This window comes from Protopterus annectens, chromosome 12.part0 (assembly GCF_019279795.1).
Source record: "Protopterus annectens isolate FY-2018-M chromosome 12.part0, PAN1.0, whole genome shotgun sequence".
Classification (NCBI taxonomy): Eukaryota; Metazoa; Chordata; order Ceratodontiformes; family Protopteridae; genus Protopterus; species Protopterus annectens.
In genome coordinates this window covers 808006742-808024107 of record NC_056746.1, presented here as the reverse complement: position 1 = coordinate 808024107, position 17366 = coordinate 808006742, and the positions used below count along the sequence as shown (strand labels likewise).

Sequence of the window (17366 nt, the reverse complement as noted above, 5' to 3'; positions counted from 1 at the left end):
ATTCATTGAGGGTTACAGTGAGGGGGGTAATGATATGCATTTGAGTTTCAGACTTTCTGTTTCTAGCAAAAATTGCATGTTTTTCTCCATATGTTCTATGAACGTAATGAGTTACAGTAATGTTTAAAATGTGTCCCTGATTTTGGGTCTTTGTCCCTCATTACTTTTGTCTTTGTCCTTGGTTTTTAAGTAAAGTAGTTGAGCTCTATGGCCGGCAAGCTGGCTGTGGTCAGAAGCAGCTTGTTGTTTGCTCAGAGAAACTTCACCGTGATGAGAACTACTGACTCTTGGTATTATGACCAGGTTAAACAGTCATTAATCTGGCTTTGCAGGAGTAGTGTGCAGAAGAATGCAAGTGAAGCTTTATTGTGGTTGCTTTTTTTTTTTATCACAATTTATCACATTCAGATATATGAGGTGTGTGTGTGTGTGTGTGTGTGTGTGTGTGTGTGTGTGTGTGTGTGTGTGTGTGTGTGTGTGTGTGTATATATATATATATATATATATATATATATACATATATATATGCGTGTGTTGTCAGGTGGTTATAATTTATTGGGTATGGACAATGGTGGAATGTAATAGCAACAGTCTGATTTTAAATCAAGAAGGTGAATCCAGAAGGATGCAAGTATTTATGTGTGGTCCAAAAGGTGTGTGGGGGAGTCATGGGTTGAAAACTGCCATGATGCAAGATGCACTTGATTCACCATTGCACAGTGTAGTTCAAAATTAAATTTAGAGTACATTCAGGTATTCCCATCTCCCCTGTTGCTCCAAAGCAGTCGGTCACTACAGACCCCTCTTACTTTGCTTCGGGATCACTATCAATCAGGATAAAAGTGCAAGGGATCTGGGGCAACAAAGACAATTCAAAGTACATGAACATCAAAGTGATTCCAGCAAACATACTTTTTATATGTAATCTTGCAACATTTCCTGGACTGAACTCTGCATGGTAGCTGTTGCTTTATACTGTGTTTTGGTGACATGTCGTATTTTCTTAAGCACAGCTTCTACCCCCTGGATTTTAGCCTGCTTTTTTGTTGTATACTTTTTATATTACTGTGTTATGTTATGTGGCTTCATTAATAGACTGGCTCATTTTTTTCTTATGTTTGTAGAAGCAAGAAGTAATGGCAAATTCAAGAGAAGAAAAGCAGGCTGCAGGAGATTTCACAGATGCAAAGCCAGTGTTTGGATGGACAACAAGAGGGTAAGTATGCACAGGAATGAATTTTATCTCAGAACTGAATTCTGAAGTATATTTTTAATAATATGGATGCATGTTTGTCTCTACAGGATGAAAGCGTTTGCCGTGATTTTAGTTTGTGCCTTGGCTTCTGGTTAGAATGGTTAATAAACTTGTGTGGTCACAACTACAACTTGTCTACCGTCTTGCTCCCAGAAGGTGGTTATTGTGTTTTTGGTATCTGTACAGTTTGCATTGACTAGTACCAACATTCCATTATGTCCAGAGTTGGAAATTTTAAGACTGAGCTCCAGACATTGAAGACATGCATCATAATCTTGGTGTACCTCTTGCCTTAAAGATCTTTGATGGAATGCCTTCCATACCTGGTGTTTTTCCATCTTTCAAAGTACTAGTGACCTCTGACATTTGTTTTCCTCAGTTTTTCCAGATGACCTCTAACTGTGACCTGATCTTCACTGACAAATGGTATGTCTTCTACCTAGTTGCAGTATAACCTCATACTGCTAATTCCAGGTCTAATTGGAGCTGCCTGATCAGAATAATAGCCTTATTTAGGGCCATAAACCTCTTAAGTCCCTCTTTTTTTTATGAGGTTTAGTTAGGTTACTCTGTATTTTATATCCATGGCAACTTTGATCATCCATATGCTTAATCTGTATTTAATGTTATCTCTTCTTGTACTCACCCAGTTCTCCATATTACGAGCTTCTTAAAATTCCATAAGGCTCTTTTCAGTCTCTTTCCGTTTTCTTAGATTCATGGTAAAGCCAGTGTTCCTTTACTATTAGACTTTTATTGTCTGTACTTGTATACAGATGAAGTGATAGGGTAAAGAACTTTACCAGGCTTCAAAGTAATATAGTTAGTGATGTTCATGATGCTCACTGCTGCCTTAGATTTCAGATAAGATATTTATTTATACAGCTCATTAGAAATCTCTCCATTAATGAACAAATCCTATAGGATTAAATTAACTTCAATTTTTGGTTACCTGTACATATTGATCAGTGTCCGTTAACAGATTATTCATCCTACCAATATAATCCAAGGAATCCATTATCACTATCCCAGTTATCAAATGTGATGAGAGAGGTAAGCTTATTCTAGGAATTTTAGATTTTTCAGCCCTTCTTCTCTAAATTTTCCAAAGGGTTTTCTGCTGCCTTGTATAGTTTTTGCTAAAAACAAAATAAGCAGACTTTTAAAAAGCTATGGCTATGGTAAGGAGGCTTAAAAAAGAAAACAGAACGCCTCCAAATATGTCAGAATGACTATATAAGGGAGCTTGCCCCCTATAGTCCCTATTCTCTTTGGCAACAGACTGCTTCAGACAAATGGTTTCTGAGTCTGAATCAGCAAGGCTACAGCTGGCAGTGGGAAGAAATTACTACTTTCCAGGGAATTCCTCCACATCTGCCAGATCAAACCCTTCAGTTTCTTTCTGTCCTACAACACATGCTGTCATGAGGTAATAGAATCAGTTCCTCCTTCTCAACTGGAAAAAGGTTTTTATTCAAGAGTGTTTTCAGTACCAAAGATAGAAAACACCTGAAAAGCAGTTCTGGATCTTTTATTCCTAAACAAGTATGTGGTAGTGCCCAAGTTCAAGATGTTTCGAGTCCATAGCCTGTTACCTCTCCACACTCATTTCAGTTTTTATTACCCTCCAGATTTAAAAGGTGCATATCACATTCCTGTTCATCCAGATTTCAGGTGTTTTTTTCATGAGATCCAGACACACAAAACTTTATTAGTTATCTGCCTTACCCTTTGGGCTAGTCACTGCTTCAAGCTCCTTTCCTAGCCCATTACAGGCTACAGGAGGTCCGCATTGTTCTGTTTAGAAGACTTGCTTATTTCTGCAGAGTCTTTCTCAAAGTGTCAGGAATTACTTGGGTGAGATATCTTCTACACAGGCTGGGATTCCAAGAGAATGTTCAAAAGTCTTTTTTGACTTCACACAGGATTATGCTCCTGGATTGTCTGACGGACACCTCAGTACAAAGCTTTTCTGCCGCAGGAAAACATACATCTATATTTGTATCTATTCCAGTGGGTTTCAGTACCTGCAAGGGAATATTTCAGTGTTCTGGGTGTGTCTCATCACATTATCATGATACCTCTTGAAAAACTTCACATGAGAAACATACTGCAGTATCTGAACTTTCTTTCGCCCCCAGTACCAGTACTCTTTATTGATATTTTCTAATTCCAGTCCTGGGATTTGTGAGGAGGGAAGTCACTTGGTGAAGACCTTAGATATCCCTGAATTCAGGTATTCCCTTCTCCCCTGTTGCTTCAAAGCAGTCAGTCACTACAGACACCTCTTACTTTGCTTCGGGATCATTATCAAGCAGGATAAAAGTGCAAGGGATCTGGGGCAACAAAGACAATTCAAAGTACATGAACATCAAAGTGATTCTTTCTTTTATCCATGCACTTATCTGTCTGAATCACCATTCATCCCTAGGACCTCTTCAAGTAATGAAAGACAATACCACAGTGATGGTACATAAACAAGCAAGAGGGAACCATATCTTATTCCCTATGCAGACTAACCATGTTAGCATGGGATATAGCTTTACACTCTACAGATATCCTACATTCCATCAGAGCAAAATTATGCTTCAGACAAGCTGAGAAAGACAAAGGCAGACTGTCACAAATGGAAGCTAGATCAGGGAGGACTTCCAAAATTTGATCCATCTGTGGGGAGTTCCTCAGGTAGACCTTGTTCAGAGTAGAGCAAATATCAGCTTGCAAAATTCTGAACTAGGACTTGATGCAAATAGGCCTAGAAGGCGGATGCCTTTTTCTTTTCCTTGGATGAATATTCCTGTATGCTTTTCCACTGTTTTCACTGATCTTCAGAAGTATCCTGGATATTCCGAAGGAGTCCCCCAAAATCATTGTGGTGATTCCCTTCTGGCCTAAGCAACAGTGGTTCTTCTTTCTTTTGTAGTTGTCCAGGAGGCAATTACCACAAGCTTCCTCAATCTGCAAGACAGGGTGAGTTTGATGCATGCCAGCACCAGAGGAGTGAATATGAAAATTATTTATTGTGGCACCCCAAATGGAAAAATCCAGTCATACCGGTTTTGTCAATGATTCCTTCTTCAGTGACAAATACAATAAACCTCTGAACATGTCAGTATATATACAGAAGTAATCAATTAATCAACTAATCAAGCACAAAAAGCCATCAGTTATTAAAAGTGGTCATTCAAACCAGGTGAAAATAATAGCCCAAGTTTAATGATCCAACTTTTCTCTTTCTTATTCAATAAAGCATGCCATCCCTGCTTATTACTTCTGTCTCCCCGTATTTAGTCTATAACTAATGGGTCGTATTTATATGTTGGTTGTAGTGGACTAATGGCGTTCTCTAAGAACAGTGGGACCTGGTGTCATTTAGGTTATATAGAACGTTCTGTCAACTGGGACCTTAGTTCCCAATATTGTTTATCCAGGAATATGACATTTATAGCCTGTCATACTCAGTCAAGTCCCTTATGAAGGCATATTGGAGGGTTTACGTTATTTGGGACTAGTTTATTGGTCTTGGAATCTCTTTACGGAAGTACGATCTTTATGGATTACAATAATCTTTGGACATTGTATATGGTATTTATGCATTTGAATTTGGTCATTTTTATGAGTACGTATATATGAACCACATTTTTGGAATTTAGTCAGGTGTTAACAACTTTTTGTCAGTGTGAATAACAGGAATGACCTTTTTTTGGTAGAATTCTTCAATGTATTTTTTTGCAAACAGGAATGACCTTTTTTGGTAGAATTCTTCAATGTATGTTTTCTGCAAACAATATTCATTAGGGTCTAGTACTGGAGTGTTTTCAGTATTAGGTTTGCCCTATACACTGTAATTACAAGTTCGTACTGGATATAATTTCTTTTGGGATGTGTTGTTTTCTAGTGAACACTGATTTTTGGTTTGATTTAGGAACAATCCCAGTTACTTAATTGTGATTATCTCTTCAGCAGAGAATTGTTATTATGGATTTAACAACTATTCTGCAGGGTTTATTGGCAGATAGAAATGATTTGCAAGCTTTTGGAGTAGGCAATGTTAGGGAGAACACCACAGATCCTAATGTTAATGACCCGGCCCATATGTGTAACTTATCCTTTCACAAACTTTTTAAGAGTACGAAAACACTTTGCAGTAATATGTGGCATCTAAAATTATTTAAAGCCTATCATGTGAAGAATATTACACCAAGGGGTTTGAGAATACGGTTACAATCATTAGCAGGATTAATAGATAATACCTTGGCTGCAGATTGGGCTAAGGCACAATAATGTGCCTCACTGGGCGTTGTTAATATTTTAGTGTCATATTATGAATGTAGAATTGACTCCAGCATATCTGGGCTTCTGAAGGTGAGACCGTCTATACTATTTGCTTTAATAAATTAACTAAAGACTTGCTGTCCTTAGAAAAACAATTGAAAGACAAGGAAATTTCTAAATTTAACAGGGATTTAGAGGAGTATGAGCAGGGTAGGCCATTTGGGCCTGGAATGAGTGTCATTTGCTAATTTAGATAGTTTCACACCAAAAGTTAAGTGGAAGAGGCCCAGATCCATTTTGAAAAAGGTCTAATACTCCTTATAGTAGTACCTCAGGGAGGACTCTTTAGCCACAGATTTTGAATATACTCAGGAGTCGTCTATCCCTAAAAAACAACGCAATGAGGACCCCCCCTTTAGGCATGGCCAGCGCAGGGGTGGAGAAAAGCATAAGCACAATAGACAATGTGGAAACTTTGCTTCGAGTACTGACCGCATTGATAGATATTTGTAATGTTCACAATATAGCCAAGGTTGAACTAACACCAGGAAGTACAATTGCTAAATAAAGGATTAAACTATGTCCCTGGCTTTTATGTGAACGAGGATCAAATTGTAAATGATGTTGAAACATTTTGCCGATTATTGAGCTTTAAGATATTTTGTGGGACTCAACATACATCTCAAAGATCTACTGAATTTAGGTTTCAAAAATCAATGTTTATGCCACCTATGGATGAACATGTTTCTGTCTTTAGAAATTCTATGCTCAGAGATCTACATTTTAAAATACACAAGTCCAGAATGTTGAACCACAACCTGTCTACGGTAGAACAACAAGCTTTAAAGCAATTACAAGACAATAAGAATATAGTGATTCTGCCAGCAGATAAGGGTGGGACTGTGGTAGTTATTCGATGCCACAACATACAATTCTGAAGCATATAGGCTATTAAAGGATGCCAGATACTACATGCACATGCCTCTTGGTCCCTCTATGAGATTCGAAATGGAAATTGATAATTTCATTCAACAAGCAGTAGATGAAGGAATCCTTTCTGATTCTGTGGCCCAGCAACTAACGGTTGTGGATCCAGCTAGGCAGTATATTTATTTATTTACTTCCCAAAATTCGTAACGATTTACACAGGCCACCAGGGAGACCTATTGTCTCAGGCAGAGGCTCACTTATGGAGCCCCTGTCAGCTTTCTTAACATTCTATCTGAAACCTTTATTAGGAGTGATCTGATCTCATATCCAAGATACGACACAATTCCTTAAAATTATAGCAGACACACAATTGGATCCCCACTGGCTTCTATGTACTTTAGATGTGACTGCTTTGTATACCAATATTCCCCACTGGGCTAGATTACAAGCCTTACAATATTGGTTAAACAAAGCAGAGATCTTGCCACCAGGTTTTAACACTTTGTTGGTATGCATGGCAGAACATGTGTTAAGAAAAAATATTTTTTTACTTCTGAGGTGAGTGCTTCCGGCAAACGCAAGGTACGGCTATGGGGGCATCTTTTGCTCCAATATATGCTGATTTATTCATGGGTTACATCAAAGAATATCTCATTTATGATGGTAATTGTAACATCTACTTGGGGGAAATATATCTGGAGAAGATATCTCGATGATTGTTGGATGGTGTGGCTGGCGGACAAACCATTTTTACTTGTACTTAAATGACAATAAATGGGAGATTGAATTCACATTAAATTGTGACATCAAACAAATCAATTTTTTGGATGCCACAGTTATTAGAAATAAGGATGACACCTTGGATTCATATGTTTCACCTTGGATTCATGTTTTCCATACATATCCCCAATATAATAGTCTGTTACATGCCGACAGTTTACACCCTGGACATATAATCAAAAACATCCACAAGTCACAATTTTTATGGATTAAATGCATTTGTTCTACTCCAGGTACCTATGAAGTGTATAAACAGGACTTCATAGATTTCAAGCTAGGGGGTATAAGAATAAGGACATCTTATCTGTGCATATATGGGCTGCTAAACAAGAAAGATCAACCTTGTTAGAATATCAACATGGCCTAATGGTTAAGGTGTTTGCCTTACAAACACAAGGTGTAGGATTTGAGTTTCACAAGGGATAATTGGCTAGGCTTAAAATGGCTCACAAGGGCAGTTAGTCTAGTACTAACATGTGATACATCAGGCAGAGCCCCTCACTAGCACTCTTCAAGATAAACCTTGACAGGTGGATGGGAAACAGAAAATTTACCCTGGGGATCACTGCAGTGGCTCTGCTGGACAGAGGCGCAGGGAACTAATCTAAGGGGGTGGTGAAAGCCAACACACTCTGGCTAGACTTATAAATGCCGTTGGGCAGATAGCCTAGTACTTACCTATGAACAGAATAATAATCTGAATGATGAAGTTGTCAGGTTTGTTACTACATATGGGTGAAATATTAACATGATTAAGGATACCATCAGTCACAGTTGGAACATATTATTAGCTCATGAGGAATTGAGAAATATATTGGGTTCTAGGTGCCAATTTACATATCGCAGGGGATGTACCTTGGGCTCTTATTTTAACCATTACAAACATCAGGCTGGTGTCAATCAACAACAATTAACAATGACCGGGGACAAACTGATGTTGTAAGCATATGCTAAAGTCTAAGCAGTTTAACAGTAAAAATACTAGTCAGGTTTATGACATCAAATTGTTTGCTAATTGTAGCACAGACTAGCTTATTTAATTAGCGGCATGCTTTTGCTCTGCTTTTTATGCTGGCCAAACCTCACGCTCACTGAGGGTCAGGATGTCTTGAGCATTTCAGTGACATCTGTAACCAACGACTCTCTAATGACTTATACAGACGTACTATTAAGCACCCTTCAGCCAGATTTAATTTTTAGTTGTATACAAAATATGGGGAGATAGAAGTAATAAACAGAGATGGCATGCTTTATTGAATAAGAAAGAGAAAAGTTGGATCATTAAACTTGGGGGATTATTTTTCCCTGGTTTGAATGACCATTTTTAATAATTGATTTTTTGTGCTTGCTTAGTTGATTAATTGATTGCTTCTGTATATATACTGACATGTTCAGAGGTTTATTGTATTTGTCACTGAAGAAGGCATCATTGCCGAAACCAGTATGACTGGATTTATCTGTTTGGAGTGCCACAATAAATAATTTTCATATTCACTCCTCTGGTGCTGGCCTGTTTGTTGAAATTGCTATTTGGTTTTTGGCCTTTTGTACCAGCCGTACTTGCAAGTTCTTTTTGGAATGAGTTTGATACATCTCAGTCTCAATCAGCTTCAGATGACTGCCTGGATGAATAGGGTCTTAATACCTTTTAGGCACCTTTTTACTGAGGACATGCAGTAGGCACTAATGGAGACCAAAAGAGCCTGCTGCTAGAATGTCAAATATTACAAAATGAAAAAAGTTTTCTAGTTGGTGCCAGCAACACAACCAACACTCATTCAGAGCTAGTGCTTCCCTGTTTTTACAATATTTGTGAGTTACTGTCCTGTGACCTTTCTTACTCCTTCATCAAAGTTCATTTGTTGGCCATTTCAGCATGTCTGCCAGTGGATTCCCCTCTTTCATGGCATTTTCAGGTGACGTTTTTGAAAGGGGTTTTGCATAAGGGACCTCCAAGAAGACCAGTGGGTCCTCCTTAAGAGCCGACTTTTGTTTTAGGGAAACTAACATTTGGCTTCATTTGAACCAGCTCATCAGACTATCTTGAGGTTCTTAACATGGAAAACTGTTTTACTGTTTGATCTGAACTCTGCTAGTAGAGTATCTAATTTGCAAGCTGTTATGGTGAGTCAGCCCTATCTCATTTTCTACAGGGACTGGGTTCCATTGAGAACTACTCTTCTTTTATGCCTAAAGTGGTAAACATCTCCCCATTTTCTTTTCTGAACCCCAAAAAGTATGGAAAAGGGATGCTCCATACCTTGGATGTCCACTGACAACTCTGGTACTGTCCTGACAGAACAAAATATTTTAGATCTTTTGAATCAATTGTTTATTTCTTCTGAAGTTGAGAAGAAGGGGCAACCTGTGTGTAAACAGACTATTTCCAAATGGTTGTCTCAGGTTATTGCCTTTTGTTAATCTTACCACAACAGAACTATTCCAGGCAGGATCAAAGCTCACTCTGCCGCAGCCTTCATCTATGGCATTTTGGAAAGGGTTGAACTCTAGAAGTCTTCTAGAAGCAGCAACTTGGGCCTCTGTACATTTTTTTGCAAAGCACTGCACGCCTGAGTCATTGTCTAGGTGTAGGTGTAGATCAGACTTAGCTAGATCCATTCTCTAAGTGCTCCTGGACCCTAACCCTGCTCCCTCCCAAATGCTGTAAGCTACTGTAATCTACTCATATAGGTAAGGCTACTGCAAAAGTGATTAATGCGATGAACATAGTACAGTTGTGTAAGTAAACTTATCATAGCAGCAGATGTTTGAATGATCACTTCTGCAGTAGCTGTCTCCTGCCACCACCCCCTTTAGTTTGAGTATGTTTTTTTTTATTTCTCCAAATCTTTTGGGTTTCTAATACTATGACGGGAATGGACCCCATTCCTAAGCAAAGTAGTATTAAAGTTCATGAAATTAATATTGTTTCAGTCTTTGATGTCAGCCAGAAGTGCTCTTCGCAGCACCCACAATGTGCCCAGTAATGACTCCTTCTGCAATTCGTATGGGGTTACGTGGATTAGTAACATACCTGAATACAATTGTAGATTCTTTTTTATATGTCTCATTGCTCCATCTACTGTTGGAACTGTCTGGGTATCTTTCTTCTACATTGCCCTCGTTTCTGCCTGCAGATCCTAATATTTTATGACTTTGTCTCTCTCTGTACGTAAGACACTGTAATCAGTGGGTGCAGCAATTTCAATGATCAATGAACTTTTGTCTTCTTTTCTTGGACCACTATATCCAGTTTTCTAGCATCAGTCTTTTGAACTGTTGGTAATGGGTGATCCCATGTGATATAAACTTCATCATTTTCTGTGATGCTTTGTGGCTCATGTTTCCAGCATTTTTTCAGCCACTTCAGTACCATAATGTTTGCACAGTCCCCAGTGCAACAGTCTTGCCACATTATTATGCCTTTTAGTATACAGTCCTGCTGTTAGTATGTCACAGCCAGCAACAAGGTGTGCGACTGTTTCCAATTTAGTTGTACAGAACCTACATTTGTGTGTTTCTCCCACATTTTCAGTGGGTTTTGTAAGCCAGCGTGTACGTAGCCCACTATCTTGGGCTGCCAGTATTAACCTTTCATCTCTTGGTTTGAATTCGTCTCTCCTTAACCATTCCTGCATTTGTTCCTGATCAACATGAGGTTCTTCCAGATGTTTCCTATACTTGCAACTATATTTATGCTTTTTCCACATTTCTTGCCTTCTCATCTGGTTCTTTGCATTTTATTCTTTCTTTTATTTTTTGGCATTTTTATCTACTTCTGGTTTGATTTCCATTCCTACTTGATGCCAATATGCTTCTGCTAAATTAAGCAAATAAGCCATCTTACATTTATTCTCCTCATGTTTCAAAGCTTTCACTAAATGTAAGTCTTATGAGATCAGCAGGTATAGGTGGAGTCCCACAATTGCAGATATATGCATGTAATCAATTTCAAGGAGGCCCATTCCTTGGGGCCAGTCAATCACTCCAAAACTAAGTTAGGACAGGAAGAGCAAATTGGTTTAAAGCTTGGATTTTGTTCCTAGAGGTTAATGCTGTCTTCAGAATTAATTTGTCTTTTAAAAGTATTTCTTACCAAGTTTTATTCACATTTGTTCATTTTTTATTGTTGATACTTCATCAGTTCCCAAATATTTGTACACTCCCTCTTGCTCCACTTCTTTTTTTGTATCACATTCTTCTCCCAAACTGATATTTTCCTGGTGCTGCAGTTTTCCTGCTTTAAAGGTTGCTTTTGCAAACTTAAGACCAAATGGCATTCTTATATCATCTGAAAAAGTTTTGACAACCTGCAGCTGTGCTTTTAGTTCTTCATCTGATGAGCTATTCAGTTTTAAATCATCAACAAAGAGAAGATGAGAAGTTTTTACATTTTGTTGTTAGGAGCCAAATTGTAATCATTGCCTAAGCTGTTAAGTAAACAACTTAATGGATCAATGGCAAGGCAGAATAGTAACTGTGACAGAGAGTCACCCAGGAATATCCCACTTTGAATTTTTATCCCTGGGATAATAATCTATCTTTTAACACGGCTTAATTGTAAAGTGATCTGCCACTATCTCATGGTCACTGTAATGTAGTTGATCAGTGTAGGGTGTATCTTATACATTTTTAAGCATTCTTTTATCCACGAAAGTGGGATACTATCACATTTTTTTATAGTCAATCCGTGCCATACTTAAATTCTTTCCCTTTTTACAGTTCTCCAGTATGACTTTACTTAACAACAAATGATCCTTTGTTCCATATGACTGTTTTATTGCCCTTTTGTTCTACTACCATAATTGAGTTTTCTTCTAAATGACTATAAACTCAGCATCAATTCCCCGTATGTAGTTTATACATCATCGGAAGGCACGTTATCGGTCTATAATTTTTAGGGTAGCTTAAGTAGGAGCATTGTTTTTCCTGTTAGCCAGGTTGGTGTTTGTTCGGGGTGCGCATATAAATAGATGTCCTTCAAGGATGCATCTGCAGTCCTAACATATGGGTTGTCCTGCCTCAGGCAGCCCTTCGGTCGGCCGGATTCCAAAGTCTGGGTCTGGCCTCTGCTGATGTCGCACTTCACCCGACGTTATAGCTGCTGTTTATTGGGTATAAAGGCATCAGCCGATGCCATTTTCCCCAGTCTTTCTTGCCGCGTGGTGCCCGAAGCAGAAGCTGTTCGCAAGTGCCGGTCGGTCAGATCGAGAGATTTCTACTACCGAAGACTTCTAAAAAGCTAAGTACCCCGTTGGGGACTCTTTCTTGCCTCAGCCGATGTCAAAAAAAGTAAATAATTGTTTAACTTGTGGGAAACAAATACCTCATAAGGATTTCCACTCTTACTGCCTTCCTTGCTTAGGCCCAGACCACGACGTATCAGCTTGTCTAGCCTGTGCTTCCTTCAATCGACGGACACTTAGACGTCAGTCGGAGTTTGCAGAGGAGTTTTTTGGTCCCGCTTTTGCTTACAAAATGCCGTCGGAGACTCCGACTACACAAATAGCTAAGAAGCGCAAGGAAAAGGACCGACACTCGCGGTCCGCGGTTTCAGCTGACACCGCGGTTAGGCCAACCGCGAGTGTCTCGGTTTCGGCTGAAACAGAGTCCTCGGTTCTTCCTTCGGCCGAAAGCATTCCTCCTATAGCCAAGGCCTCACAGAGTATGGTCGAATCTGCTACTGATATTACTGCTACAGAAGCAGGCACCCAGGATTTGTCGGATACTATTCCTTTAGACATATCTACCCCTGCACGTGGGGCTGCTAGACCCCCTGCTTCTATGTCCATCAAGGCTTTTGCCAGGGCTAAAGCAGCTAAATCTTCTAAGGCCTTACCTGCTAAAACTCCCCCACATAGGCCTACCTCTAGTTCACAAATACTCAGCCTGGCTGAGGATCTCATTTCTTTGATCAGGGGATCCCAACCTCACCCAGACAGGGCCTCTCAGCCCCCTTCAGATAAGAGGCCTAGGACTGAACCCCCGGAACCTGTCTCTACAGACTATTCCTCGGAGGACTCGGACATTACAGACCCTCAGGAAGGCCCATATTCTCCTTATGAGGATTCTGATGCAGAGGACTCCATTCCTTCTGCCTCTCCTCCTGAGGAATTTTCTTTTGGGGAAACCTTACATGCTATGAGGGAGCATTTCCAATGGCAGGGCCAGGATTTTTCAGATTCAAGGAAAAGGCTAAGGACTTTTTTACACTTACCACAGCATAGGCCTTTAGCTATTCCTCCAGTACTAACAGTAGTTGATGATGCATTTAATGATGCCTGTACTGCTCCTGATTCTCTTGCTCCGGCCCCTGCCAAGCCTGACAGATATTACAGGGTCCCGGACACACACTACCATTTGTATAAGGCTCCTGTTGCAGACCCCAAAACCATTTCACAGGGCCGAAAGGTGTGGCAGCTGCTTCTGCCAAAACCCTCTTCCCTCTGATAGGAATCTATAGCATTAGAGATGGGGTAAAAGGTTTATACTTCTGCTGCTCTTTCGGCTAGGGCCTTAAACTGTCAATTTCACATGATTCAGTATCAGGAATTTTTGTTAGACCAGCTAAATAAAAAACTGTCCTCTCCTGAACCTTTAGACCGCAAGTCTCTTCAGGATTTAGTACATAACTCTCAGCAGGTCAGTAACCATTTCTTAAAATGTGGCTATGATGCACTGGAGGCTTCCTTTAGATCAGCTATGACTGGAACAGTGATTCGAAGACCTGCATGGTTAAAAGAACAATCTTTACCAGACCATGTTAAATCAAAACTCCTAGATGCTCCCATGGAGAAACAAAGTTTGTTTGGCTCCCCTGCACAGGAGGTTCTAAAGAAGGTGGAAGAAAAAGCAAAATCTGTCCAAACAGTCAAGGATTTCTTACAGGTCCAACCTCCGAGGTTTAGCAGAAATTGGCCTTCGAAGAATTGGTCCTTTCCAGACAGCTCCAGAGCACAGAGAAGCAGAAATAGACGCCCAAGAGGCAGAAATCAGTCTAGGGGTGCCTACAGAGGACGTCAGTGGCAAACTACCAATCAGAGAAGTACTGCCACAGATTCAACTACAACCACTTCCACAGGACAGACACAATGACTTGGCTCTGATACCGCCTACCAGGGAACAACTGGAAGCTCCCTTGGGCGGAAAGCTAGCCTTATTTTCAGACAACTGGCATTACATTACAGGAGACAAATGGACTTTACAAACAATAGACAAGGGCTACAGGTTTCACTTCCACACTCTACCACAAAAGAGGGGAATGCCAAACCTACCACCAAGCCAAAAAACAGACGCTCTAAGACAAATCAACAACTTACTAAGGATGAGAGCTATAGAAAAGGTGCCACCTATGGAACAAGGCCAAGGTTTTTACTCCAGGCTTTTCCTGGTACCAAGAAAAGAAAATCAATGGAGACCTATTCTCGACTTGTCCGACTGAACACATACCTCATTGTTCCAAAATTCAAAATGCTGACCCTCCAGCAGCTTCTTCCCATGCTGGGCAAGGAGTCTTGGCTGGTGACTCTAGATCTCAAGGAGGCATACCTGCACGTCCCTATACGACCAGATTGCAGAAGATACCTCAGATTTCTTGCAGGATCAGAGCATTATCAATTCTCAGCATTGCCCTTTGGCTTATCTACTGTGCCCAGAGTATTCACGAAATGCCTGGCATCAGTAATTGCTCATTGCAGGCTTCAGGGAATTCAAATTTACCCATACCTGGACGACTGCCTAATGCAAGCGGACAACAAGGCAAAATTAACAAAAGATTTGGAAAATGTCATACAACTGCTGCAAGCCTTGGGATACACAGTCAACATACAGAAGTCAAGACTAGTACCATCCCAAAGGATAACATTCTTGGGGGCAGAACTGGACACATCAACTCAGATGGCCTTTCTCACAGAAGAAAAACAAAAGCAACTACCAGGCTATTTCATGTCATTAACAAAACAAACTCGACTTACTGCAAGGAAAGTCCTGCAAGCCCTGGGTTACATGGCATCCTGCATAATATTGATTCCGCATGCCAGGCTACATATGAGAAAGTTGCAATGGCACCTAAGGAATGTATGGTCTCAACACCAGCACAGTCTAGAAGACCAGATTCCAATAATTCCATGCCTGAAGCAAGAATTCCTGTGGTGGGCTCAGGCCTGTCAGTTGAACAGAGGCTTGCCTTTCCACAAACCACAGCCAAGCCAGACCATCACCACGGACGCCTCAGACCTAGGATGGGGGGCTCACATGGTGGATAAGTGTATACAAGGCCTATGGACCCAAGACCAGCTGAATCTACACATAAATCTAAAGGAGATGCTGGCAGTGAAATATGCGATCCAGGCATTCAGACCACTCCTTCAACAGGGTCATCTGCTGATAAAGACGGACAACACCACAGTCATGTGGTACATCAACAAGCAGGGAGGTACACATTCATATCCTCTATGCCGGATGGCAATGGACCTGTGGAATGTGGCCCTGAACCTCAACATTCAACTTCAGGCCAGATTTGTACCAGGAAAAGAAAATTCTCTAGCAGACACCTTAAGCAGAACTACCACAAATGTTCACGAATGGATGCTGCATCCAGATATTTTCAAAGCCATAACAAAGAAATGGGGACTACCACAGATAGACCTATTTGCCTCCCCACACAATCACCAATTGAAGAAATTCTGCACAAGAGCATACCACCCACTTGCTTGGAGGGTGGACTCACTTTCCTTCAGCTGGAAAAACCTGACAGCATATGCATTTCCACCTCTTCCCTTGATGTACAAAGTTCTACTGAAGATCAAAGAGGATCAACCAAGGGTAATTCTGATAGCTCCAGACTGGCCGAGGCAACATTGGTACCCGCTACTGAGAAGCATGTCTCGGACACACGCATGGCATCTACCTCTATGTCCCTTACTACTAACACAGGACAACTACAAGATCCTACATACAAACTTGAAAACTCTGCAGCTAGCTGCTTGGAATATTGCATAAAACAAAATACCCCAGATTTATCTCAGAGGGTTAAGGACATTATCCTGGAGGCACGCAAACCCTCCACAAGGAAGACTTATTCAGCCAAGTGGAAAAGATACCTCATTTGGAGTGCAGCAAAGGGAGAAAATGTCTCTTTGGCAAACATAGCACACATCCTGGAATATTTAGCAGAGCTGTTCCATAATGGCCTGTCTTACTCTTCCATTAAGATTCATGCATCAGCAATTTCAGCAGAATACAACTTGGATCCTCCTGTCTTCTCTCATCCTCTATTCAGGCAGTTCTTGAGAGGAATCAAAAATGTAAAGCCTCCAAGGAAACCACCTTTACCTACATGGGACCTCAACTTTGTGCTGGAAAAGTTAACTCTTCCCCCTTTTGAACCAGCAGCAACAGTAGAATTACAATTCTTGTCTTGGAAAACTGCTTTCCTACTAGCAATCACTTCAGCAAGAAGGGTATCTGAGTTACAGGCATTAATGGCAGTACAACCCTTCCTTATCTTCCATCAGGACAGAGTCTGAGAACCAACCCTACCTTTATGCCAAAAGTGGTCTCCAGAGTATCAGTGAACCAAGCGATTCATTTACCTACATTCTTCCCCAACCCACTGCTACATAACTTGGATGTGCACAGACAATTACGCTACTATCTGGACAGAACTAAGACCAGCAGAAAAACTGACCAGCTTTTGGTAGCATATGCAACAGGAATGCAAGGAAAAGCAATTTCAAAACAGACAATCTCAAAATGGATAGGAAATTTCATTCGTTTTTGTTACTCTTTTCATGGAAAGACAACTCCTGATAATATCAGACCTCATTCCACAAGAGCTACAGCCACCACTACAGCTTTCCTACGAGGAGTGGCTACCAAAGACATTTTAGAAGCTGCTACCTGGAGCTCCGTGCATACATTTGCCAAGCATTACAATCTTCCTTTATACTCTAGATCCCGAGCAGGTTTTGCAACTGCTGTTTTGCAAGGGATCTTAACTACACCATCTTTATCTTAGTGCCTCCTCCCCCAGTTTGGCTATGGTATTCTACCCATATGTTAGGACTGCAGATGCATCCTTGAAGGACATAGTACAGTTTTGTACCTACCATAAATGTAGATGTCC

General features: G+C 40.5%; 1 protein-coding gene across 2 annotated transcripts in view; it reads left to right on the top strand.

Moving 5' to 3' along the window:
- CASP3 (caspase 3) overlaps positions 1 to 17366 on the top strand; it is a 642424-nt gene that overhangs the window by 64570 nt on the left and 560488 nt on the right. For both annotated transcript variants that reach the window (XM_044089855.1, XM_044089854.1), the window contains exon 2: positions 1125 to 1216. In XM_044089855.1, the coding sequence (XP_043945790.1) occupies positions 1137 to 1216 (80 nt within the window). In that variant the 5' untranslated portion in view covers positions 1125 to 1136. The remainder of the gene's footprint in view (positions 1 to 1124; positions 1217 to 17366) is intronic.